Genomic DNA, 27,447 nt, shown 5'->3' with positions numbered 1-27,447 from the left:
AAGAAATATCTATAACGACACACAAAAAGACCAAGATGATATATAACGAAATATAAAATTCACCATAAATGATTAGATTCCATTATAAGGAAACAATACAATCCATTGTGCTTTAACTTTAATTGCCGCTCATAACTTCCTGAAAATAACTTGGCAGTTTAAGGGGAAACTCCACTGAATATGTAGAGGTTCTAAAAAAAGACTAACAATTATCTATAAATCCTGTGGGCCATTTCACAGGATGAGATCATTACACTTTCACAGAAAATCTGATGCTGTTCCATAGCGAAGAGTTTTCTTCATAAAGTTTGATTAAAACTCATTAGATAAAAAAAAACAAGTGGACTGGCTGGAAGTCTGCTGTCACTCCTTTAAATAGCCAAGTTAATCATGGAAGTCCACTGACTCATAGGCTCAGCAGGTTCCTGGAGCTTCCCCAAGACTGGTAGACAAGAAAAAAGGACAGTCCTGTTTTAACAATCTCACCCCGTCACTCTCAAGATTATCTGGCACATTCCGGCCTCTCATCTCTGTTAGTTTCATTTTCACGCTGCTACGACTCAAATCCAAACCACAAAGGGTATAAAGGTGGGCCCTCAGAAAAGAGAGAGAGATAGAGAGAGAGATGGAGAGAGATAAAAAAAAAAGGCCCAGTTCTCTTTTTTGGCCAGTTTAGAGAGTTTGTTGCATAACCATCTGGTTTCGCTGAGGAGTATCAGCACCTGCCTTTCTGGAGAGGGTCTGCCGCAGCATCTGTTTCCTCTGAGGCTCGAGAGGTGCACACAGGACAGCTTCAGCTCTAAACTCTCCCAGGTGTGAGCTGTGCTGTGCAAAAGTCATCTGCTACTTCAGTGGTGCTAAGAGTTACAGTACAGTAGAGATGAAAAGTTTCATCGTCTACATAGTGAACGTAAGTGTCTCTGAGCAGCATTTCTCCAAGCCCAGATTCACACGAAAAACAACACCAGCACCAGAACAAAAACCATGTCCCCCATCTCAAGGAGAGTTTCACCGATTTTTCACATAGAGCTCCGTTTCTCAAAGTCACCAAGGTCATCGGGGTTTTTGGTACTAGGTCCTCTCGAGAAACTAGATCTATGTGAAAGATTGCTGGAATTCTCCTTTAAGATTACTATATCACTATATCAGTACAAAATGTCCTGTGTTAGTTCTCTTTGAGGTTTCTTTAGGTTGCAGTGGTGGATCTTCAGGAGAAGTTATAGCCTTGTTAGTGTTACCTAAATACCTATGATGTGGACTAATATTTTTGTTGAGGGGCAGCTTGAATAAGGCAAGGTAACCAAAACATACATTCAAACACACTCACACTCACACTCACACACACACACACACACCCAGAGTACGATTTGCGATACCTGCTTCTACTTTGCTTGTGAAACCAGCTGCTTGCTTGATGGCAGCTGCAGTGAGAGCCAAACCACGACTCTTCCTTAAACCATGCTGAAGCACAGCCTCAAACTGGGCACACAGGCATATCACCCTGCACACACACAAACACACACAATGAAGTTATCTGGTATATGGAAACAATTGTGCACTCCCATAACAATTTGACACTTTAGGATTTACACTAGCGTAGATATGTGGATGTTGGAAATTAAATACAGATCCATTCAAACAGTCACAGAATGCTTTAAGAGACTTCCCTGACCTGCTGTCTGAGTCCGAGGCGATCTCCTTTCTCCCCCCAAAGCGGATTTGGCACTGTCAGAGAGGGGGAAAAGACCCAGTCAGTTTCACACATCAGAAACCTGGCCAGGTGCAAACAACATCAGCCACCTCACCTGTTTAACTGCGTCAAGCAGCCTCTCCAACAAGTGTTGTCTTTTCAGGTCATTTTGCTGAGCGCCTGAAAAGGACATTAGTGTATCTGATTATTAATAGAGCAATTAACAAACCCAAACACATCTAGCCTTATCAAATGAGGACACGCCTAGCCTTATCAAATGAGGTAACCTATGTTGCTTTGGCATACAAGTGGAACTAACTGACATTAGACTCAGATTCAGAAGCATATTCAGTGCAGCAAATTACAGGAAGTAAACTGAGATACCGACACACAGCTTGTATTACTATTACTACAAGCTACGTCCTTTGTATTCGTTTTGTATAGCTATTGTGTTACTACAGCATGTGTAATTGTAACTGTTTCATTATAAATAACAAAACACCAGATTATACACAACACATCTATTTTCTGGTCATGTGTGCTATAACTGCTCTGAAAAGAGCCTGTTTTGAAAATAAAATACAAAACCCTGTGTGCAATGATGCATGTGTACGTGAGTCTCGCACGTAGCTACATGCTTGAAATCAAATCCCACCTCTGATAATGGGTGATAGTATCAGTAGTACATTATCAATGATCTCTCACTAGAAATCATCTCATTATAACATGATCATGACTCAAAAAAATCAAAGCAAAGCTCAAAGAACTCAAATTATTGAGAATGAAGAATGAAGCAGCTGTATTGTAACAGACAAGGAACATAACCAGCAACAACAACAACAAACAACACAACTTGATGCAATGTATTCCACACATTTTATTCCTTTTTTGTATTTTGTGCGATACAAAATGTGGTGTTTTGACACAAGAAAAATACACTACTACAACTTAAGCCTGATAAACAATATGATTTACAGGATGTTTTTTCCCCCAAGCCTTGTATCCACCACCCATGTCCACCACCAAAGTCCTCACGCTTTTGTCTGAATCTATCAAACACCTCATGAGTCTTATAGTTTTGTGGCCGCACAGTAATGGATTGGGACTACATTATGCATACTGTATTTGCATAAGAACATGCATGCATGCATGCATACATACATGCATACATACATGCATACATACATGCATACATACATACATGCATACATACAGTACTGACACTTATTTCTCCATTGACAAAATTATCATCCACTAAAAAATTAGCCAATATCAAAACCTTTTTTTCTTCTTGCAAGACCTCTGAAGACAATGCATTGTAAACCAATATACGGACCTGGTCAATCAAACCAGCCAGCTGCTTAAGAATGCAAAGTAGACTAGCATACAGTAGATGTGCTTGCTTTATATAACCAACACTGCTGACATGACATTACCTTAACAAGATGGCTTTTTCATCCAACTGTTAGGGAGATTTCTTCAAATAATTGGCATATCCCCGCACTGCAACTAACCTAATTAAATTGTAGCCTAATCACAACAAAGGTCCTCCTACTTTTGTCCCAGTTGGTCAAATACTTGTTGCTTTGTGGTCACACAGTAATACAGCACACATGCTCATACACACACTATAAGCTTACATATTTGTTTGTCACTGAGTCATGTCGAGGTGAACTTACTTTTAAAATGTTGTTTCATCTCATTGCTTATTTTTATCAGTAAATATTTTCATCAGTAGCCTAACAATTGTCATACAAATACTTTTTTAATTTGTTCCAAGAGCTCTTAAGACAATGCATTGGAAACAAACAAAATACTGACCAGTCATACTGCTGTTTACCAGTGCAAATACGTTGTGCTTACAAGTGCTTTAAATACTAAAATGCTGACTAAGAAGTCTGTGGATTATGTTATAACCAACTGGGAGGGGGAACTGTAGCCTACTATCTTCTTCAGGTATTTTTTCCAGATTCTGATCCACTTAGCCACGTCATTAAGTGAAGTAGGCTGACTAGTCATGTAAATGACTCTAAACATCTGTCTCCCATACCAGCTAACACAAAATACAAAACACCAAACGCATAGACACAGAAAGCATGTGACCGACAACCTGTGAGGTGTTGAGTAAGGAAGATCAAGTCCTCTGGGCGATAACATCATAGACAGTAAAAGAAACACTAGGTAAAGCGAAAGTAAAAATATTACCTACATCGATTTCTCTTGCACAAACCACGGGTTCGGATAACTTGTCAGTTAAATAATACAAAACAGCAGCAGTGATTTGGGAAAGGATAAACGCAAGCTTGTTAACGACTCACCGTTCATTCTGACAGTCGTGTCAGGTTGTCAAGGTGGGATTTACCACACAGCATCCGTATGGTTCTGTGCCCCTCCACAATGTAACATTACAATTTGGACTTCGCGTCAGTCGCTTCGCTCTAATATATCATGTTTTGGATCCACCACAATGGACAAGAAGTCCTGTTTGTTTTCCTACATCTAAACCGCGCGCTCGTACAACTCCACACTTCTTGATGCTAGCAGGCTACAAAGGCCTGTCCCCAGACTGTAAACAGATCTTAAAAGAGTAGTAGCTTGTTACGTTTGCGAGAGCATTGTGCTACAGTTGTAACCAGTATCACTTTTTCACTCGGGAGAATTAATGTCAGTGATGTGGGTCACTTATTAATAACCTAGTAACAAATTTTTCCGGACCCTGTTGCTGGGACACTCGGAAATGAAACAGCATCTCAGCTAATGGTGTCACATGACACAGCATTGTGGCCACATGACATGGTTGGGTTGGTCACGTGATTAAATCAAGTTACAGAGATGGCTGCTGAGTTGGCCAACCACATAATGATTTTAAGCCTGTGTAAGTAGTTGTCAAGACAGCAAGATGAGCTTTCTGAACCGATTTTCCCACTGTTTTCGATACAATAAAAAAATGCCTACTTAAAAGGAAAAGAAATGGGCCAAAATTCTGTCTACTGCTTTATAACTTCTGTAGGCTATTTTTCATTGTTTTCCTTTTTTTGTAACTTTTTCAGATAAATCACCACAACCATGTGGAGTAGTCTAGCCTACTTGAAATAAATAAAATAAAATAAATTTAAAAAAGTAAGGTGTATAAATATCATAAGACACAGAGAAATGATTGATCATTGACATTGTAGCATTCATATAGTGCCTTTCATGGTTACAGCCCCCTCCTTGATAAGATTGCTTTGGGATCTTCAATCAGGGCACAAATCCAGACCTCCACAGGTAGAGAGCTCCGCTATCAGTGCTTTGCATCCTGCTTCCATAGTTCTGTCCTGTCTTCGTTGTCACTAGCATGGTTCTGCCTTCTTCAGTGGAGGGAAGGGGCAGACTGGAGTTAGGAGTTACTTCACTCTGCTCTTCTTGGATAGCTTGGCCAGCCCCAGCTAGGGTCTCTGTCCCTGCAATGTATAAGGCTTCTTGTAGTTCTGTTGGTCCCGTTTCCTCCTGGCAGGGTACTGTGGGGCACACGTTAAGTAGTTGTGATAGTGTCACGTTTAGCCTAGTATTATTCTTAATGTCAGATACTCAAATAGGCCTATACAAAATTCAATCACCCACATTTATGTGCAGATTTTAGTTTTGTGTGTGACACACAAATTCAGCCCTTGTTTTTACATCAAAACAACTCATCCTCCCTTTAAGAACTCGCTTGTCAACTTGCATTGTAGGCTATATGGATGAGTTACAGTGCATGAAAATGCACCGTTCTGTTATCTGAAGTCTTATTATATTCTTCTAACCAAAATTTCTGCGTCTAATTCAGCTTCAACCGTTTAACGTAGAAACTTCGTTCAAACTTTGTCATGTAGGTCTTGAAAATGACTCTGCAATGTAGGCTACTTTTCTTTTCTGTAAGCTTCATACTTTTTGAAATATTAACAAAAATCAAGCTTATTTTTCCCCATAGACTTTGCACTATGACATCACAATGGGCTAATTCAATTGATTTGCACCTGTATCAACTGCCAGCTGCTCAACTAGGCCCCCTCAAAGAGTCAATTAAGCTGACTGCACCTGTATAAACTGCTTTCTGCTCAACGGTCTCTGTGCCTCTCCATTCTACAAGGATATAAGGCACATTCCATCCAACTTTTTATCCATCCATCTTATTCAAACCATTCACTCATCCACCTTTTAAACTATCTATCAATAGTGGGGCTGTTAAGCTCTTAAAATAAGGACGATCTTGCTTTTTATGAAAGAAGCATATAACATTCAGGGTTTGTTCTTGACTCCCGCCAACTGTTTCCGAATAAAAGTTTGTTTTGCATTTTATGTTAATATATTTTCATGCACTGGTAATTTCATCAAAATTACATTTAGTTTGCATTTGCTATACACTAATTTGTTAAGAAATACATGGCAATTCTTGAGAAAATGAGACGACACTATTTTGGTTCTTACCAAAAAAGAAGCTTTGACTATCTATATGCTCATAACTACAACTGGTAAAAGTATATTCCTTATCCTTAGTTCAACCCAACATTTAAGTTTAATAAGGATTTGGCATTTGCCAGCAACCATGCGTTTAAGTTACCTTTGGGTTTGGAGTGAATTTTGCAAGTCTTTCTTCTCAGATACTGCAGGATCAGTGACATGGCCATGAAGACTCCCAGGAACACAACAAACAAAACCACCAAAAGCACTCTTGAGTTGTTGCCCTGTGACTCTGACATATCTGGCCATGCATTTATTTTCAAGACGAGCATGAAAAGAAATAATTATTACATCATTAGAAGAAATGTATTTTACTATGGAAAATGAAATTGTTGGTTGGATGAGCTTCAGAAATGTCATGAAATGTAATGGTAGCTCCGTCTTGAGAAAATGAGACTAAACACATTATACATCAGAAGACTTTGACAAGATTTGGGAAAGATTCTTGAAAGATTGGAGTCTTTTAACTAATGCTCCCCATTCAAGCTTTTCTCAAAAGACTACAATCTTTCAAGAATAATTCCAAATCTTGTCAAAGTCTACTGGTGTAAGTATGGCATTAAAGGACATATATAAACTTTGGTTTTGTTTTTTGATAATAAGGCATATTTCCTACCAACATCTGTCAGGTTATTGCAACATGGTCTGTGACTGCCGTGTTTGTACTACTGTATCATGTGTAAAACATAGCCTTAGATTCAGATTCAGATAGATTTATTCGTCACATAAACAGTTATAACAGTGTACAACAGGTAATGTAAGCCTGGTTAGCTCCACACGATGCACTCCTTGAAACAGATATGACAGGCAAGGTCAGGAAAGTGTCACAATTTCGATATATGTTCATTAGAAAATATGTTCATTGGTTAAAAGATTCCTCAGAGGACCGACTACGAACACAGGCATCTAGTGGAAGTAACTGCCGTTACTCTTCAAAGTCAGTGCAAATGCTAATAATTGTTGTCCATTGTGTCACATTGTGACTTTATTTCTTGTTTTTGTTGTAGAGAAATCCAAATTGTACTTACTCTTAGTACAGGATGCTGTGCAAGTTGCTGGTGGTGAATTGCACCGTAATTCGCAAGGCTCACACTCCTCACTGAGGCCATCGTAGTAGTGATTCACAGGACACTGTTTGACTGCCAGAGACAAAGGACTGATGTAAACTATTAGGCCGAGGTAGAACAGCATCTTCCCCCTGAAACGAAGCTGCACTGACAGAATTTAGGCGCAGCTTTAAGTACCTCTATATGTAAATATTTTAGGGGAAGTCCCTTTGCTGTGCAAAGGAACCTTTTGTTTTTGGTTTGTAAGACTGAAAGAGATGATTAATTAACATATTTAAACAAAATCAAAAACTTTTTTGGTGAAACGCAACTAACTGTTATACAAAAAGTGTATTTGAGCAAACAGAGCACATTATTCGATTAGCATAAAAGTCTTAAAATCCAGGCCATCAGTTTATAATTTGTAATGCATAAAAATGTCATTTCAGACCATAATGTCATTTTTTCAGTCAGTTTTTTCTTATTGTTGACTTTCACCATTTTTATTATTTGCGTGTTCTGAGTGGAACACATGTAAACAAATAAATAAAGATGGAATCCAAGGAATAAGTCTGTCCACAGCTGATGCCTCTATCATGATCTCCAACCTTGAACCCTTTTGAATATGCACATGACTGTCCCAAAACAAGCCATATGGTCACATCCCTGGAGTCATTAAGACAGAAGCATGTAGCACTGAAAAATATAAGCCAGTATAAGTGTATTTACATTTTTTTTTGTAACTCATATGTCCATACAATTGTAATAAATTAACAATCTTTTTTTATTAAATAGTAAAAAAAATAAAAAGTGTTCGAACATTCGGCCCATCATTTTGAAGAAATTATTCTTTGGCAGTGACATGTCTACTGTTCATCTGTTCTCTGAAACACAGAATTAAGAAAAAAGTGCTTGTGAGATTTGAGACAGAGAGGTTACAGCACTGTAAAATATAAAATCTGCGTTGAACCCATCCATTTGAACCTTCTGTGTAATTCAGGCTTTGAGGCATTTTCCATTCTTCCAAAAACATTTTTAAAAATATTATCACATGCCATACCAAAGTCAAGTTGGATAGAGCGTACAGACCAAAGTCTACAGTTTATCTAAAAGATAAATCCAGCAAAGCCAATATGAGAGGTAAACAGGGATTTAAACACTGGTTGATCATTGACCTAGAGATAAGCTTATCTTTCATCAAAAATATAGTTTTGTTGCTTAGATAAACCATACATTTTGAGTAGGCCTATGTCTATTCAACCATTCTTTATTGACAATGTGCACCAGATTACCTTAGAATTATACCGACAAAGGTTCTCTGTTGAATTTAGGTTGTTCCGAGTGTGCGTTTCCACAGGGCGTCATAGCAATACCGCCAGGGACTTGTGGTGTGTCTTCTGTCCCGTTACCTGGCCTTGGACTCCCCCTTCCAGTCCTCCTGAACGAGTTTCGTATACTGTTGGTGAGTCTACTGGATACTTTACGCACAGCGCCTGAAATTCCTTTGCCTTTCTTGTAAAGAAAAACGTCGTCTTCCAGCTCTTCTGGTGGCACCTCGATGTTACCTGAGTACCAGAACACCCACCAGATGAGACTGAGAAAGATTATAACGGCGCCGGCATATAAAAGAAAGTCGTGGAAGAAAATGTCCCAAAACACTCCACTCAGAAGGATTAAACATCCGATTATGTCATGAGCGATGGCGAACCAAAACGCGCATTTACACCGACCGATACCCTCGTAGTTTTTCTCCATTTTGGCAACAGGTAGGCTACATGCGCCTCCACAGGTGTGTTGGAAAGTGTACAGTGGCGCTGACAGCACAAAAAACGTGAGTCTTTCGAACTGAGGAGAGTTCAGAATCAAGAAACAAGATAGCCTAGGACAAGGTACGCAGCAAACCATTAACTTTGGACAGTGACTGGCAGCCTGTCAAGTTATCTTTAAAGACTCAGTAGTAGTTGTAAAAATATGTGTTTATCATGTCATGTTGAAAAATAATGAACTAGGCCTACCAGAAATTACATGAAAATGTAAGCCTTATGATACATTACATTGCCTTTTAGTTATTCCCTTTTGAACATAATGGTCAAGCAAGCAGAGATATATTCAAGGTGATCACCACGCCTAAATCCAACTAATAGTAGTAATGGTTCCTAAAATAGGCTACGAGAAGTGGAAAAACAGTATTGTCCAACAAATAAACCAATACATTGAGACAATCACATCTCAATGGATCCTCTCCGCGTCTTCCGTCCTTTGCGCCTGAGTTTGTCCTTGATGATGGGCAACCAGATCAGCCCAAGCACCAAAAAAATGAATCCAATGGAGTAGGATACGGGTCCAATAGCAGGAGGCACTTCGGTACCCTCAAAGGAGCTCAGGAGGGATGTCACGGCTCCAGCGCCCAGCATCATTCCCCCAATTATAATCACTATAATGGGCTTGTGGTAGTTGCTCCAGAGACACGGCTCATTTTGAACAGCATCCCTGTCCGGGCGTAGCGCACAGCGCCTGGATTTCTCCACATCCCGGCCATGGTCTGACGGAGGAAACTCTGGCTGTAGCATACTAACAATAAGAAAAGAAACAGTTTAAAATGTCTGTAGGCTACACTTCATCACGGAAAACAACATTGGCAAAACATCTCACCTTATGCAGTTCCCAAATGTTCTTTTAGTCAGGGATGTATGCCGTGTCTGTTCTCTAGCCTACATGGTACATGTAGCAAACCCTGCAGAAGGAGGTTTAGCTTGGACAAACAGGCCCTTTCCGCATAAGTCGACTAATTTCAATCTTTTCATATGACGAGTCCAAAAATATTAAAAACAAAAATCAGCTTGGCTGTTCCAAAGTGAATATAAGAAAAATAAAGCCTTTTCAGGTTAAGATTACCCTTCCAGGAACCTTATCTGCCTAAACCGATTGTTCTACAGGCTCCTTTTACTTCAAAACTCATTTATTGCAGAACACTGAAGCAAAATACTACCAAAGTGAGCTCACATTGGACTGAAAGCAGTCTAGTCATGTGTCCACAGCTGCTGTATAGTACACAGCACCTGGCCTCTATGCCAAGATCTGTCTACCTTCACAAAAGGCTGTCACCTGATCCCATTACTCCACAAGAGGTTTACCCAGACGAACGCAAACATCAATCCATGCAAACATTTATTAATAAATGGACATCATATGCTGAACAGACGAGATGTTAAATGGCTGTATGTCATATGCTGCTGAGTTTAACAAAAGGTACAGTCATACAACAAAGAGTATATTGTCTTTTATTATTTACAGAGCAAATAAACTGAACAAACATTGCCAGATGAATCTTTCTGGTACAAAAAGATAGATTCAGGTAGCTGCATTTCATTTAGGTCTCCATTTAGTCAGTCCAGCAGTTGGCTGCTGTTAAAGGATTAGTCCTGACGTGTATTACAATTACACGGTCATACAGTATGCACCATGTCATGTGGATAGGAAATTGTGTAATGTCCTAAAGCATTTTGATGCCATGCTTCTTTACATAGAGGTCATTGACTGCCATCATGCCACATAAATGGTGACAAAGGCTGGCAGTTGGTTACAAGTCTTTATTTGATGACAAGAGAAGGACAAACAAAGATGGTTGTTTTTAAGAGGACTTGGGTGATTTTCTTTTCTGTTTCTGTGCGGGGCCTTTCATCGTTTTCTTGGCCATTTTACCAGGTCCAGTTTTGTTTTGTTTCCCCCCTCTGCCTACCAATGGCTTGGTCACCTTCTTCAGGCCTTTCTTGGTTGACTCCTGTCAAATGAAATGAAGGTTCAGTTAAACACTTATGCAGTGTGCTGGGAAAGGATTTCATTCAACTTCTTCCAGTGTTGTGAAGGGAACGCAATTTACTTTAGAAATTGTATCAAATTTTGGGACGAACATACCTCCGGCTTGACTTTTTTGCCCTTTGTCTGAATAGGAACTAGCTGTGGGATGTCTTCATCATCTTCGTCCTCTTTCTGAAAAAGTTAGACACCAAAATATTACTCCGTGTTTGATGAGCATCATTGCTCTGATCAGCATCTGGCAAGCACTGCCCATAAACAGCAAGACATAACAGATCAAATGTCCTACAGTGGACACCAGAGGGCGCTCAAGTATCTCATCTCTGTGTCAAAGTTGTAGAGACCGGTTCTGATAGAAGGAAGAAGCCCATCTGGATTAACTTTGAGTCGTTCTGGCATCATCTGTACCCGTGCCCAACACTGACAGAGGGGAGCAGGTTTGCTGTGATGCCGTCACACACACAGTGTCTCTAATCTTTACTGATGATGGGACTCACTTGTCCCTCAACAAATAATATGTACCTAAACACTTTTCTTCTGATGGACATACCTTTTCCGGACTTCCATCTTCGCGGTCTTTCATATCAGTATCGTTGCTCACTGCTGAGGCCTTTCTCTTCTTGGACTTCTGAAAATGGTGCACAAACAGATGCTCTCTGAAAACAACAGCTGGTAAACTTTCATTCTACAGCCCGTTTTTCACAGAAAAATGACTCGACATAACAATCTGAAACAAATTCTCATCACGCTGCCAGACACACCATGTGTTGGATCCTCTAGATAACGGAGATAGTTAACACCAAGCACAGCGATAGGAAGCGTACAATTTATGCAGAGAGAAGACAGAAGAAACTGCTAGCAGAACTCAAGAACAGCAGAGAAATGTGTGAGTATCTATTTTGGAAACACATTTTGAAGTAATGTTTTTTTTTTTCAAGTTGAAGAGAAATAATTACAGTACTTCTCCAGCCTTGTCTATTTGCAGCATTGTGATATAACTTAACAGTTGATGCCGTACTATTTGGTCCAAGACTGTGACTAACTGACTGATGACTGACCTTTTCATCAAAGGCATTCTTCCGCACCTCCTCCACCAAAGCAAGGTGAGTCAGGTCGGAGGTGTAGATGGGCAGCGCTACGGAGGTCTGGCTCTTCAGGTGGATGATCTTAATCATTTTGCCTTTCTCCACCTGCAATGGGACAGTGGTTAAAAAGTGCAACAGTGCTAGTAGCGATAGTGTTTAGTGCAATGCCCATCTTTGTACACTTAGACAATACACAGACAGAACATCTGTCAAAGTCCAGATCAAGAAAAGAGTATTTAGTGAGACATTAAGGTAAGTGCGATATCCAGACAGACGTTCATAGACTTAAATGGGTTCACTAGCCAAGTGGCTTCTGGAAAAAAAAAAATCCTTTTGGAATCAATAAGATGGTACCTAACCAGATATATAGACTATGACATATTCCGCTCCCAACACTGTAGTATTTTCTCTGAAAAGTGTAGTGCACCAGAAGGGCTGGCCGGACAGACCGAACCTCTGGTGACGTTTGAGTCAAATGGATCTCATTACCATGCTTACAATTACCATCAAAATCATTCATGGCTTTCAGGCTGACCCCAATATTCCATGGAGACCAAATTAACATTCCCTCTTGACAATTTCTAAGATTGGCACTAAGAAAATGATGGTGAGGAGAAATTAGCTGTATTTGACAAAAAGTGTACAGAATTAAAACAGCAGATTGCACCTCATTTTGTTCATTTCAGTTTCACTATAACACATTTATGATCGGACCCAATCAAAATTAAAAGAATAAAAAGAAGTCTTTGTATCAAAATTAGAGAGACAAGTTCAATTTGGTCCCAATTGGGAGCGAGAAGCTTGTCCGGATTAATCTTTGAATTCCTATAGCAACAGTAAGTACGCCAGTCCCTCACACTGCCACTGTGGGGCTGGATTCCTCTGTTGCATGTCTTAACAAAATCAACCACATCATATGAACGCAAATGGCTGCTCTCAACTTTTCTCAAGACTAATTTATGCTGGGCTACATGGGTGATTATCACCACAGCTAACACCTGACAGCCAGGTGTGGGCCTTGCTGTCAACACTGCCTTTGCATATTCTCTCCGAATCGTGGGCTTAGCAGAGCCACTGGCAGATCTTCACAGGTTCAAACTCACCATGTCCAGCTTGGATGTGATTGTGTCTATTGCAGCAGAGACATTCTCCACAATTTCATCAGTTGTCATCCCTGAGTGAGCCACGCGGGTCATACTGCAAGACACAAACAGCTCAGAAATAAAAACACAAGCAGATATAGACAGGCAGACAAACAGATGACAAAAAAATTATTTCACAGCGTCTTATTTCTTTGTGTCAAAGTTGTAGAGACAAGCTCCAATGGGAGGAGGAAACTCGTCTGGATTAACCTCGAGTCACTCTGGCACCATCTTTACCCATGCCCAGCACTGATGGGCAAGAGCAGGGTTTGCTGCGGTGCCATCACACTTTACACATAAAACTACTCAAGGAAACAACTGATTTAAAACAGCTACGCTTAAAGAGGACAGAGAATGTCACCAGGCATTATTACATCACATTATTAGACGATTATATTACAATCACAACAAATAATACTGCAATACACTTCTCTCCAAAGCCAATATCCCACATTAATGTTGTACAAAAGGTTAAGCTTCATCTGATCTGTAAGTGTGCAGGGGGACTGACCAGCACGGGCCTTTCTTGCCAACTGTTATTGTGGTGCCCTGGATGAGACGGTCCATAACCTGGCCCAGGTTCTTAGCCTGCAGGTCTACAGACAACGGAGCTCTGAAGTAGTAAGAACAAAGAAAAAATTATCTTCAGCCAGGGAGTTAAATTTGTCTATTTACCTCCAAATATTATTTTACCGATGACCAATAACATTAACAAATTGCATTTGATTAACTTACTTCTTCGATTCATAGAAATGTTTCCCAACGTGAGAGGGCAGGAGGCGGCGAATGCGTGCATCAGACAAGAAGAGGTCATAATTGCCAAGCAGCCTTCTTTTGGCTTCAAAGGCCTTGTATTCTGTCTTCAACACCTTGAAAGGCATCACCTAGAATGGAAAAGAAACACCAACAAAGCACAAGGTTTGAAAGATGCCGCACGTGATTTAGTCTTGCGTTCCGTCGGTCAATCAAATTAAACTCTTCCCATTCGGGCTCCTGAAGCATTGGCTAAGATTGTTTATGGCTTGGTCCAAGCTAAAATGGTTGTTTTAGGCCCCAGCGGTGGCACGACTGGCTGGGGCACCTGCGCCGTGCGCCGGCGTCCCGGGTTCGATTGCCGCCCCGTGGTCCTTTCCGGATCCCACCCCAACTCTCTCTCCCGCTCACTTCCTGTCAATCTCCACTGTCCTATCTAATTAAAAGGCATAAAAAGCCTAAAAAAATATACTTAAAAAAAAAAAAATATATCGTTGTTTCACATTTACAAAGACAGAAGTGTGTGTGGAAACAAGAGGTCTTTTTCAGCCCCAACACTTGATGGTGAGGAGAAATTATCTGTATTTGACAAAAAGTTTACAGAATTAAAAACAGCAGATTGCACCTAATTTTGTTCATTTCAGTTTCACCATAACACATTTATGATCAGACCCAATCAAGGTTAAAAGAATAAAAAGAAGTCTTTGTATCAAAATTAGAGAGACAAGTTCAATTTGGTCCCAATTGGGAGCGAGAAGCTTGTCCGGATTAATCTTTGAATTCCTATAGCAACAGTAAGTACGCCAGTCCCTCACACTGCCACTGTGGGGCTGGATTCCTCTGTTGCATGTCTAAACAAAATCAACCACATCATATGAACCCAGATGGCTGTTATCCAGTGCTATGTTACAACAATTCATCTATCCAATTCATACACACTGAAAACATCTCCACAACCATCTCAAGGGTTTTATATATATATGTATGTAACTGTACCTCTGTGACATTCTTGACTCCTCGTTCTGTGAGCAGCTTCTTGTAAAACCTCTCTGTCTGGTCTGTAGTCATGTTGGGTTCATCTCTTGTGAAGAGGCACACCTCACCGTTCTCTGTGCGGATGCCATGGGGTAAAGGACTAAAGGACATCACATAAGAACACAGATACACCAAAGTTAACAGTTCTGACATTTCATAACAGGTCTACATTTGATATTTTAACATTGTCCATTACTATTATGACCAAAACCTTTTTAACAACACTGGACTTGAATAATTGACCATGAGGCTTCCATCTGAATGTCCCTCAAACAATTCCAGGACAATGTTGAGGTAGTGACCTAAAGGTCCAGGGTGACAAGTCTCCTAAACCAGTATTTCTTAACTGGCACCCCTATCAGACAAACCTGCCAAGTAGGCTACTTCACAAATGTAATGCCAAACATCAGCATGTTCCAAACAAGTAGGCCTACAGGCACCTTGTGTGTCTTACTATCTACCTATCAATCAATCAATCTATGGGTAGCCACTTAATTAACATGGGAAACTGTCCAAAAATACCTTTTCACAATGACAGTCTTTGCAAAAATAAGTTTGACAGTAGCAGCTAAGGCCTTGTATACTCACATGCGAATGGTTTGTTCTTTCCTTGGGATCTTCCATAGTGTTAACATAAGAGAAATATGCTGACTCTCGTTCAGAAGTAGGCTTTCTGAAGTGGATTTGCTTTTAAGGAAGGCCTGAAGTGCCAACACAGCCTTTTTCACCTTAAATTAAAGACAGACATGTAAAACAACGTTACAAACCAGTGCAATGCCACACGATGGGTAACGTTAGCAACCGTTGCCGTTAGAGAAGTTAGCTATTCCAGCTAAGTGGCTAATGCTTAGGTTTTCTACCTTCTAAAAAGCTAACCAGCAACATCACAAAAAGATAATATTTATGGTGGAGCAACACATCACATTGGACTAATAGCAAACAAACAAGAGACTGCACATTAACATAAACTTAATTCAACGTTTGAACATCTGAGTTTGCACCTCGTGGCATAGCCTTCCGTTAACGTTACAACACGTTAATCTCAGTGTCTGAGGTTATACATTGCCGTTCATCATTAAGAACAAGATCTTACCCACTCTTACATGAACAATACACCATACAGATTCTAGTGTGTTGTCTTTACTTTCCTACAATAATTTAAGAAGATTTAATACCTGGGCTTGGTCCAGTTGCAACTTTCCCTGTTGCTCCGCCATGCTGCCTTCACATGTGGGTCTTCCAGCACGCATGCGTAGATGAAATGCTCCACGTCACATGTCGTCACATAAATTCAGTCAACTTCTTGTTTACACCACAGCTCTCAGCGAGCATGAACTTATTACGTTAAATTAATTGCAGTTAGTTCATATACGAACGAAATATTTGTCCAGTCCTGTTATCCTGGCCGCTTAATAGTGCTGGTCCCAGCAACATGTCTACACATTTGAGTCAAATAACTCAAACACACATGCCAATGTGAAATTTGAGTTCTTTCACAATTCCGTACTTTATTTTGCACTGCAGCTTCAGGTCAACACAGGCCATAACAGTGGAAGTGCCTCCAGGCCCAATTCATTTCAGGGTAAGAGGAGCTGAACGGACACACTTGTCATTCATATCAGCATGATTTTTTTCAAGTGCATTGGGTACTTCTGATAAATTGTTACTGTTGGCTGACTATTCTGAATTAAAATTCTGCTAGATCTCTTTCTGCCTTTCCAAAAGACACGAAGAGAGAATTTCACCTACTTTTAAAATGTTAGAGTTGTGATGGGTTGACCCAAGGTAGTTGGGGCTACATGAGTGGCATAGCTGAGCTCTCAATATGAGAAAGCTGACACACTGTATTCTTCCATATTACTGTTCTTCTTAAAAACATCAATCAGTTCCTTTTGTCAAACATGATTTTTGTTGTGTTAAAATTGCTCCTTGGCGGGTAGATAATGTGGAGCAGGGGATGGCTACAAAGGACTGTAGGCTAGGATACCATCCCCCTCTATCCCAGTGTACACAAGGGGACAGTCCAGCAACTCCACATTAGTCCTTCTCAGGCACCAGCTTCAACACCTTGCCAATGGCAATAGTCTTGCCTACAACAGAAGACAAGTTTAATTAGATTTTGTATACTTCAACTGATTTCACACATAACTTTGCTGCTGTATGAGAGGTTTTGGTGTAATACAGTAATACTCTGAAAGTAAACAAACAACATCAAATATTATATTATGTGAAATATTAGCAGCGTACCCCCAGGATCCTCCAACTTAAATTCAAGACTTTTAAAGACCTTTTTAATACCACTTCGAATTAAATTTAATACCAACTTCACACCCATTCACATTGTTTTTTTTTCTACAGGCCAAAATGAACGAGCTACAACCAGGGTAGCCTACTTCGGTGGCATTGTATGTATGCGTCTGTGTGTGTGTGTGTGTGTGTGATATAATTAGGGTGTGTGCAAGAATTTTGTTTACAAGTCTTGAATTTCATTCACAAGGCCTTTTTTTCCTTTGGTAGAATTAATTAATTTCTGTAGAGACCATGATATTGTAGATCCCAAGGGGAAAATGTGCATCTCTTCAGAAAATAAACAAACTAGCCTATTGATTTTATTTTGAGACTTGTGTTCACAATTCTTATCCCTCAGTCATTCATGCATTCAAAGTGAAAGTGTGCACAAGCGCTGGTGCGTCTAAATGTCATAGCTCATGTCTCCATCATTTACTACAGAAAGGATCAGTGCCATGATAACATAAATAACAATATCTAAAGGCTGCATCTTTTCAGTCCATCTTTCAAAAGGACTTAATGACAGGCAGACACCTCTACATGTACAACGGTCAGTAGCAGTTGCAGGGGACTACAAACATACGCTACTAGCCTACCTTCATCCCTCAGCGTGAAGCGGCCCATCTGGGGGAAGTCTTTGAACGTTTCTAGGCAGATGGTGCCCACTGCCCTCAGCCGGGCGATGCACACCTGATCCTGCTTGACAAAGCGGGGTCGCGTCTTGCTCTTCTCGCCACTCTTTTTGTCTACCAGACAGATTAAGGCCTGGAGGGTGACGGAGCAACACATACATTAAGTCCACATTGGTATGCAACCTAACAACTGATGCGTTCCACGTTGACAAAAGGTGTGAGGCTGATTCAAAGACACTTACGGAGATCTGCACCTCTTCGATGCAGGTGTGGATGTGAAGAACTGCATTGTAACCTGGGCATATGATGGATTTGTGTTCAATGATGACAATCTGAAAAAAAGACAAAAACGTAATTATATAAACCTTTTCCTATTCTGTTTGTGTATCCACACACTATATATATCAGTGTTTCCCCTACAGTGTATTTAACAGCGGCGCAGCGCCGCCGCTGGATTTTCAGCGCTGCTGCAACATAACATCACGAGATTCACTTAACACACTGTAAAAGCACAACGGCCAACGTCATCTCGAAATTGTTTTCTGAAAGTCTTGAGTAAGTTAAGTGCATCAAATCCGCACTTAGCCTCTCATTATTCAGGACATATATGCGGCATGATGTGTCAGGTGATTACAAGCCCAAAGACAAGTCTGCAGCCCATATGGCTAGCCTACGTTCTGAACACGGTTACATTGTTTAGCTATCCGACTGATGGGGTCTTGCTCCGCCACAGTGTAGCCTATGGTGTCATCGTTCACTTGTAGGTTACACAATAAATAGCCTACTTATAGGCCTGGTGACAATAAAAAATGATATTAGTTATATTTAATCACGAAGCTGTTTGTATGCCGTGAATTCGCTTGTAGCCTATGCCATATGTTACGCTTGAGCAATTCCTCCGATCCAAAGCCTGCTTTGACACATTGACACTAATGGGAAACATGCATCCTCCTCTCCTAGCCTATATCAAATAAAAGAAACCAATTCATGATTACCGAAATGAATTTAACATGGGGGAAAAAAAGTTTGTTGCGATTTAGCCTACTGTTGTGATGCGGTTCTTTCTGCTGATTGGATTTACGTCCGGTGTCGTCAACTCTGAGAACTCTTGCTCCGGCTGACAATTTTATCCAGAGAGCTGATTTCCCAAAGATGAGCCTCCATCAACATTCAACGACAAATTATTAAAACGTAAGTAATGCAATAGAGTAAACCAATGTGCTACAAGGTGTATGGTCTTAACGTTAATTGTAGCCTAGACTTGTAACGTTAGCGTAGGGCTACATGTAATGTTTGCATGGGAAAGCTAGGCGAACACAGTCTAGGCCTGTTTAAACTTTCTGATAGTTAAAGGAAATATGAGCATATGTTGGCATATACGTATAGCCTAAATTCTGTCCACTTAGCTATAATAGGCTATCACAAACAGACCTTTTCTACGTTTGCGGCATTAGACATAGGAGCCTACATTCTCTTATCAGAAAGACGTGTTCTCATAACTTCAGCGTTCTCTTGACGGTGAGACGAACGGTCGCACTTCAATCAAGTAGCCTAGGTCCTTTTCGAGTTAATTGTGAGTGAGTTGTATGGTAACTGTGGGAGTGATGTAGAAGAAAAGTGAGTATTTACTTTTTTATACGTGGGTTTGTTGTTTTGGGACTGAGAAATAGACTACAAGGAGAGCATCTGGCTACGTGCATGCGTGTCAGCATTAATGGCCCCCCAACAATTCAATTCAATTACCAAAGAGCCTTAGAGATGTTCTTTGAAAAGCCCAGAAAAATTAAGTGCTCGCAGATTGGGTGTGGCCTTTGCCAGAACCTTTTTCTGGGTTGTGCCATTTCATTTTTCTTCTATCATTTTTAACCAATAATGTAAAAGAAAGCTGAAAATGTCCACAAAAGAAACATGAAGGTCCCCTTGGGGATCAATAAAGTATCTATCTACAATAATAACTTCCATCACAAATGTGAACCAGCAGAACATAGAGATTAGACCTGAACAGAAAATTTATATTTAACATTACGCCTTGAGAATCCGTTTAATATGACTAGGGTGAACAGACACAGGTTTCAGCTGTGGCCTTCCACCATCCTACTGCCTCGTACCTGGGCATCGAACGTCCTCCCTGTGTGGCAGAGGTTCTCAGCGTTGCATAGGATGAAGCCGGGCAGTATCTCCTCCTCTTCTATGCCTTTGAGCCGCAGCTTGAGGTTCTCGCCGGGCATCGCGTCGTCCGTCTCGATGTCATCCGAGAGCAGACTCAGGACCTCTACGGTGTGCTGCCAAGATAAGACAATGCTCGCAGTATTGTAACTGCTGCTTAACAACCCACTTCAGAGACACAGCCCACAGCACACACTTAAACAGGCACAGGACCAGCAGTGCCTGGTTTTACTGGTAATGGTAACGTTTCTTTTTCACCTTTTAAGACAAATGTCATGTTAAAGTGACTCCACTAGTGAAATTCCAATGTTCAGTGTGCTTTAAACAAATAGCAATGACAACATGAGTTGGTTGAAAGAGTTTGTTGCACAATAGAAATTAACAGTAATTGCAAGCATCACCTTACCCTGTTTGGCATCATGACAAGTTGCTGTGCTTTGCTAATGGAGCCTGACTCCAGTTTCCCCAGGATCACGGTTCCCATGTCCTACACATGATGAGAGGCAGAACCGCAGGCTTACATTACACACAGGGGCCGTCAAACAAACCAGCACTGCGGTTGACAGGAGATATCAGGCAGTAAGATGTCTATCTCCCATGTAACGGTTTCCTTGTGTCAATTGTCTCTAGGGTCAGGGGTCATACAGGGAATGAAGGCATTGAAAGAAAAGTGACCTTGTTGCCTTAAAGGGGGCAGAAACTCCCAGGTGAACAAACAATAAGCCATGTCGTTATATTGCAACATGCAACTAGACATTCGAGAACATTCATGTTTTCACAATCTTTAATTGTCTTTACAATGTGCTTCTACATGCCTGCTATACTGCTTCTCTTAATCTGCAGTATTAATTCTGACCACACATTGAAATAATCATTTAAATCCAATGGCTGAGCCAAAGAGCTGACTAAGATTATTTCTTTGTGAATGTGCACCTCCCTGTCCCCACGTCACGTGTGGTAAGATGGTGGTAACTTCAAAGGGCTGTGCGTCATGCACAGAGCGATGCCACCTGCTCACAAATGAGCACAGCCGAATATCATAATCCTCTTACTGTTCCTCACCCAACAATAGGGCTGATGAAATAATGATGATGACCATCACGTCAGACAGCCAACAATTGTAGTTGGTTAGTAAAGACAAGTGATATTTTGAATGATGATTTGAATTTGAAACGTTTGTGGGTCAATATTCCAACCCGTCTTTGGCGAGGCTGACTTTATGAGATTACGGATCTTTTTTCCCCTTTCGACATACTAACCATCAGCGACTAATCATCACAGACAACATAAACAGCATGCAATTAACTTGACCTCAATCTCATTATTTACACTGCATGTAGGGCCTAGTCTGAGCTTCTTGGTTTCATAACGAAACGTCTCCGTTACACAACACAGCAGACAGAGAGGGAGGGTGAGCAGAGGAGAGGAAGAAAGTAGACTGAGAGAAGGCAACAGTGAGAATTTGCATCTCATTTGGATCCGAGAGTCACTCAAACACGTCGCCCGACACAACAACACTTACATTCAGCGTGCATAAACAGAGTGACAAAAATTATGAAACATTCACATCTAAATGAACAAAGTTCATCTTGGCACTCTACTTCAAACTGCACTGATTGAGCCTGAGGCCCATTAACAAAACTCATTTGTGCAGCTACATTGAGAAAGAAAATTACCAGGCCCAAGGTTAACATCACAATGATGTGTGTGACTGCCAGGCGAGGATCAGCTTACCTTGTACTTGTCTACTATGGGTAATCTAACAGGCCCATCTAATGATCTGTTGAAGTTTGGCAAACTGTCCAGATGAGAAATGAATGGTAATCCCCTGTAATCATTACAAAAAAAGAAAAGTTTTACACAACCGTTTCCAAAAACTACTTATTCAGACAGTTTTGCTCACTTCCACACAGACACACACACACGGGACTAATCAGGAGAGGATACTTACGTGTACCAGGGACAGAGTTCACACGGCTCCTTGAGGTTGGCTCCAGTGAGGCCGGAGCAGGGCATGAAGTGGATGTCTTTTTTGGGGTTGAAGCCCACCTTCTTAAGAAATGGCACTAGTTTCTCTTTGCATTCCTCATACCTACAAGAAGCAGGCAGACATTGGCTGAAACTGTATGGCTTTTTCGTAAGTGGTTTATTGGAATTGCTAAACAGCCTATTCAAGGATCAGGTCCGTCTGGCCTGTATAGCCACTTTTTGAGCCAAGTGGAGAGTTTTTGGTTGCGGTGTAACTCACCTCTCGAGACTCCAGTTGACCGTGGGGTCGTCCATTTTGTTGATGAGGACAATCAGGTGTTTGACTCCGGCTGTCTTGGCCAGCATGGCATGCTCCCGGGTCTGACCTCCCTTCTCGAAGCCCGTCTCAAACTCGCCTTTCCGGCCCGAGATCACCTGTCGGAGGACGAAACAACCAGTCATCAGCAGCTGAGCCACTGTGGTAAAAGACCAAGGGCAAGACCCTACACATATACCCAGCAAGCACTTCTTGTCCAGCCAAATTGTCTCTGTTTTGAAACAGCAGTGCTACTCAATACATTTTACAGCTCGTTATAACATTTGTCCATGTGAATATACCAAATAAATGATGTTCAACCACCAGATGGCCTCATTAGCTGTAACGATTTAGGTCCTACATTTTAGGAACTCCAGATTGATTGCATCTGTGCTGCCTTCATTAACTAGGCTGATAACTTTTAAAAAAGCGCTGATAACAGCAGGTAATGATTCTGTGAAGAGCCATTTATAGTGACTCAATAATAGAGGCAATAAATAAGGGTCAGAAATGTAACTGGCTTTTGTAGAGGGCAACAAAATGAAAAGCACAGGCACACCTGTTCATGACCTGTTCATCTCACTGACTGCTCTATCCATTCTAGAGTGTTCTTCTGATCTTCCTCTCTTTAGCCTCTCCCTCTCTCCAAACACATGTGGCTCTCCTGCCGCTGCCCATAACTCGGAGCGCTAAACAAGCAGTAAACATTCAGCGACGCTGAGCGGTCATTTGTCAGGGTAAACCAGCCAGCTGACAGGACCCATCAAAAAGGTTGCAGCTGGAGGCGCCCACTCGACATCTTACTGCGACACACACACACTCGCGCCTCTGCAGAGTGACAGAGTGACTGCAGGACGCTCACCAAGACTGCCAGGTCAGCTTGTGATGCTCCGCCAATCATGTTGGGCACAAAGCTTTTGTGGCCGGGCGCGTCCAAGATGGTAAAGTGCTTTTTCTCCGTCTCAAAGTATGCGCGGCCCACTTCCACGGTCTTGCCCTTGTCTCTCTCCTCCTGGTTGGTGTCCAGGGCCCAGGAGAGGTACCTGTGAGAACGCGGGAGAGATCACTGGATGGATTCAGTCATAGAACACCACCAGATGTAGATTACAGTTGGTTATTCCTCTCATGGAGATGTTGGTTAATAATGCAGCACTAGGGCTGTATATTCAAGAAAGAATCTGGTGGTACGTTATGCATCATAATATTGAAGTTATGATTCAATACACTGCAATAAGCAAGGAGGTATGTTGCAACACTATAAAATCAGAGTGAAAAAGTTTCCTTTATGAAGCACAGTTAAATTACTATAGTTATTATATAAAGGCATTATCTATAAGTATATAAATAGGAAGCTACGAACATGGTACAATGCACACACCAGTATAAATAAGTGGATGCTCTCAATTATCACTAGCTGCATTTAAACCCTGTGACGAATGAAAATGGAAGAGCAACAAGGTCAGCTATTTTCAGTGCAAATGCTACTTACCAAGTCTCTCTGTTCTTCTCTTTGGCCTCTTTCTCATACTTCTCCAAGGTTCTCTTCTCCACCATTCCTGTCAGATACCTGGAGTGGGAATTTGAGAGTCAGGGGTGGTTTTAATGGCCAACTGGGGGGAGGTGGTCTGAATGACATACTTCACCTTAAATACAGCAGAGAACAGCTTCCAGAGATAGTACTTTCAACAGATTTTGTTTCAACAGTTTAACAGATTTTGCAGAATGTCAGAAGATGCTCTGAATTACCACAATTCATAACTCACATGATTTGTCCTCCGATTGTTGATTTTCCAGCATCTATTCAGGGGAGAAGAAATGGCAGACACATTAAATGACCAAACACACACCAACAATACAGAAATACAAAAAGCAGGGGAAATACCCTGATGACGCAGCAGGTTCACATCACAAATTTGATTATATGCTAGACAGCTGGTCAGCACTCTCTCTCAAACTCTACCTCGGCCAGAAAATAAATAAAAATGCCATATTGAAGGCAGACTAACCTACGTGCCCAATGAACACCACATTGACGTGCTCCTTCTTGGGGGCATCAGGCTTTGCGGGGGGTGGCTTGGGCACGGGCAGCTCCTCTTCTTCCTCCAGCTCCTCCAGGCCCTCGTCCAGTTCGGGACCCCCGCTCTCTGCTAGGGGCCCGCCTCCTGGCTCCTCTTCGTCCGGCTTCACCTTCTCCTCCCATGTCTCCTCAACGGCCGCTTCTGTCTCGCCATTCTCCACTGCTGCACAAAGAAACACAGGGAAACATATTAATTTAACTATTCAATTCATTTATTAATTTTCCCTTCAGATTATAAATTAAAATGTTCTATAACTAACTGGTCAAAATACTATGACACATACACTCCACTTACTTAGACACACTTGCATCTCCCCTTGACTTAATGATTTTGACTGGGTCAGTTAGTTGGTATATTACAATTCTAAGTGGTGTGTTGTCAAGGTCTCCAGAAGTATCATCATATAAGGAAACCAGCTCTACAAGTACAGCACTAGACTCCTTGGCACCGAGTTCACAATGGCCCTATAAACAGTGTCGTATTCAAGTCAGGGATCTATTTTGACACAATGCATGAAAACACGGCTTATGATTGAATGATCCCTCCAAAGCAGAAAATAAGCAGAACATTGAGTCGTCTGAGGAATTATGCTCTCCACTGACCAATCAGAAAAACCCATTTTCTTCAGCACACTTGCTATTCACAAACAGCTACAGTAAACAATTTGGAGGGTCACCACTGTACTCGTACACCACTAGATTTTCCCCCAAAGCTGAAACGGACCTGAAATGGACTAATGACACTGACACACAATAATTAAGTAAATGTACAGGAACCGTGACTATGCATTTATTTTATACAGCATTAACAAAGGCTATGAGTCCGAACAAGACCAACTTCCTCTGCGAACTCTAGAATCCAAGCAGGTGGATCACTGCACATTACCACCAGCATTGCTGTGGTGATCTCCCTTTAACAAGTGTTTGGGTCTTGTCTTTCTGCCAAGCTGTAGTGGCAACGCAGAGCGTAGAGTTAAATAAGGCATGTAACGTGAGTCGATGGGGACATCTAGTTTCAAGCCAGTTTTAAACTGCGCTGGTTGGCCTGTATATGGCTGCCTGACCAACGGAAGGAGGACACCAGCATACCAACCCATGTGCTGGACACCGTTAGGTTGATACTGAAGTGAGAGAAAGCACTATACCTTTTGGTCAAGACAAAGGCACACACAAATGATGGGGTTGTTTTAATTACGTTGTTGTGATACAGACAGGGAAGTTGGCACAATGAAGGTCTAGGTGAACACCTTAAAATTGTGTCATTATAAAAACAGCCTTACCAACAACTCCTGAAACGTCCTTGTTAGCAGCTATGTCTGCTCCTATAGGAAGATGAATGAGAAATAACAGAAAATCATTTTGGGGGTTTTGGAGGGAGCAAGGATAACTGGACACTCGTCTTGTCTTACAGTCACAAAGAAATTAGCTTTATTACCTGAAGAAGCAAAGGGGTGCACTGATAGTACGAATGCTAAATTGGCCTATTGTTAATAATTTTTAGTCACAGAATAAGAATGATCTATAAGTATTGCTGTGTATATAAACCTTTTTTTTTTTTTTAAATAATATATATTTAAAAACTTTAAAAAGATCATCTTGACGGCAACATGATTTCTTGGTGAAAGGTAATCACATTTTCTATCACAAGGTGGCACCCATTACGTCAACGGAGGCTTTATGTGACACGCAAAGAATGTATGCAAACGTATGCGCACGTTTGATGACACTAGGTTGCAGGTGCAGTAATGACAGACTGACTACTACCTCCTTCAAAACCAAACGAAGCCCGGAATGAATTGACAGAAAACGTGTTGTTCAAAATACGTGTCAAGTACGGAAAAACAATGTCACCACCAAATTCGTAATGAATGCCAAATGATGCAACATTGTAGTCGAGAAGTTGTCAGTTCATTTACTAACTTAGCTACTAAACCCACTTAACAAACCATTGTTGTTCGTTTTCTGATGACATCTGAATCTGCCAACGTTAAATTAAACGCATCGTTGTTTGTTACAACAGCCTAAGCTGTAGACGCACTGTTTTCTGTCATCTGCTGAGAGTTGGCTGCCTGGTTGACATTTAGCTAGCAGCAGCTAACTGTTAGCCAGCGAACGGTAACTTCGAACCAAACCTACCACTAGCTGGTGGAGATAACATTACTATCAGTCATTGTGTTCGTATTTGTATAATTAAGCAGTGTAATAGGACAGCTCATTCTGGCAATTAACTGCGCCACAATGTCACGTTAAACGCTGTTTTGAAAACTGTCGAGTATGTGTTTTTCCTTCGCCACATGAACTTACCGTCAGACACTGGAATTACCGAAGGCCCTCCCTGCAAAAAGGTCGGAACAAACTCGGGTGCATTTACATTGAGCCCAATGAACGCAGAAGATACATCCAACGCTGGGGCCTCCACATCGTCCTCCTGTTCCCAGGAATCAGGGGCTGTATCTTGAGGGTCCATCGCGTGTTATAGCCAGCTATATATTGTTGCTTCACTAACGTTAAAGCAGTGTAAGCTGGCCAGCTAGCTAGCCTGCTAGCTAAATTTACCTTTTATTTACTCCTGTAAGCAGTTATCGACAAGGCTTGCCACCACCATAAAATGATCAAACTGCGTTTCCAAAATGAAGCTCGGCGGTTTGGTGTCTTGCTTTAGTCAGATGCACAAGCACCGGTAGCTCACTGATTCATCAACCTCAGAAGGGACGTGGATCCTGTACAGACACAACGCAACTCCTCGTGTGTGCGTTCTATGGCATTCAGTGAGGAATTCTGGGAAATGGGGTTTATATTATTTTACAGTTGGCTACGAATGACATTACGCTTAAAATTCAAGGCATATCGATCTGTGCATCTTTTCATTTTCGTACATAATCTCATTTGTGTATTCTGTTACATTATTTTTTACTAGACCAAGCTTAGACTATAGTAAAAGGCTACAGTA

At 41.2% G+C, this 27,447-nt stretch overlaps 4 protein-coding genes and 2 non-coding genes across 6 annotated transcripts in view; all 6 read right to left on the bottom strand.

The window, feature by feature from the left end:
- Nucleotides 1-4,496, bottom strand: part of snx29 (sorting nexin 29) — a 102,699-nt gene extending 98,203 nt beyond the window's left edge. Inside the window, 4 exon segments of the mRNA XM_048233737.1 lie at nucleotides 1,377-1,501; nucleotides 1,673-1,725; nucleotides 1,806-1,870; nucleotides 4,009-4,496. Of these exon segments, the coding sequence (XP_048089694.1) occupies nucleotides 1,377-1,501; nucleotides 1,673-1,725; nucleotides 1,806-1,870; nucleotides 4,009-4,015 (250 nt within the window). The 5' untranslated portion in view covers nucleotides 4,016-4,496.
- Nucleotides 4,497-4,819: 323 nt separating this feature from the next.
- LOC125287614 (tumor necrosis factor receptor superfamily member 17) lies at nucleotides 4,820-8,099 on the bottom strand. Its single transcript, XM_048233539.1, has 3 exons — nucleotides 7,201-8,099; nucleotides 6,273-6,413; nucleotides 4,820-5,190 (listed from the first exon to the last, which is right to left on the bottom strand). The coding sequence occupies exons 1-3, from the start codon at nucleotides 7,361-7,363 to the stop codon at nucleotides 4,931-4,933; spliced, it is 564 nt and encodes a 187-aa protein (XP_048089496.1). The 5' UTR covers nucleotides 7,364-8,099; the 3' UTR covers nucleotides 4,820-4,930.
- Nucleotides 8,100-10,483: 2,384 nt separating this feature from the next.
- Nucleotides 10,484-16,407, bottom strand: rsl1d1 (ribosomal L1 domain containing 1). The gene is made up of 10 exons (XM_048233327.1): nucleotides 16,225-16,407; nucleotides 15,638-15,777; nucleotides 15,011-15,149; nucleotides 13,997-14,145; nucleotides 13,773-13,874; nucleotides 13,223-13,316; nucleotides 12,093-12,224; nucleotides 11,585-11,662; nucleotides 11,134-11,208; nucleotides 10,484-10,999 (listed from the first exon to the last, which is right to left on the bottom strand). The coding sequence occupies exons 1-10, from the start codon at nucleotides 16,297-16,299 to the stop codon at nucleotides 10,850-10,852; spliced, it is 1,134 nt and encodes a 377-aa protein (XP_048089284.1). The 5' UTR covers nucleotides 16,300-16,407; the 3' UTR covers nucleotides 10,484-10,849.
- LOC125288070 lies at nucleotides 11,356-11,485 on the bottom strand. The gene has a single exon (XR_007192440.1). It is a non-coding gene; the product is annotated as a small nucleolar RNA SNORA55 (small nucleolar RNA).
- LOC125288069 lies at nucleotides 13,412-13,542 on the bottom strand. The gene has a single exon (XR_007192439.1). It is a non-coding gene; the product is annotated as a small nucleolar RNA SNORA55 (small nucleolar RNA).
- A 119-nt stretch (nucleotides 16,408-16,526) lies between the features above and the next one.
- On the bottom strand, nucleotides 16,527-27,251 carry gspt1 (G1 to S phase transition 1). Its single transcript, XM_048233326.1, has 14 exons — nucleotides 26,802-27,251; nucleotides 25,778-25,819; nucleotides 24,427-24,660; nucleotides 24,184-24,217; nucleotides 23,910-23,987; nucleotides 23,283-23,463; nucleotides 22,385-22,539; nucleotides 22,088-22,228; nucleotides 21,871-21,964; nucleotides 20,543-20,623; nucleotides 20,079-20,252; nucleotides 18,213-18,302; nucleotides 17,935-18,103; nucleotides 16,527-17,139 (listed from the first exon to the last, which is right to left on the bottom strand). The coding sequence occupies exons 1-14, from the start codon at nucleotides 26,962-26,964 to the stop codon at nucleotides 17,087-17,089; spliced, it is 1,689 nt and encodes a 562-aa protein (XP_048089283.1). The 5' UTR covers nucleotides 26,965-27,251; the 3' UTR covers nucleotides 16,527-17,086.
- Between the last annotated feature and the right edge of the window lie 196 nt (nucleotides 27,252-27,447).

The sequence above is a fragment of the Alosa alosa genome, chromosome 22 (assembly GCF_017589495.1).
Source record: "Alosa alosa isolate M-15738 ecotype Scorff River chromosome 22, AALO_Geno_1.1, whole genome shotgun sequence".
Lineage (NCBI taxonomy): Eukaryota > Metazoa > Chordata > Actinopteri > Clupeiformes > Clupeidae > Alosa > Alosa alosa.
The sequence above is the reverse complement of the archived record's forward strand: the minus strand, read 5'-3'. Positions and strand labels throughout refer to the sequence as shown.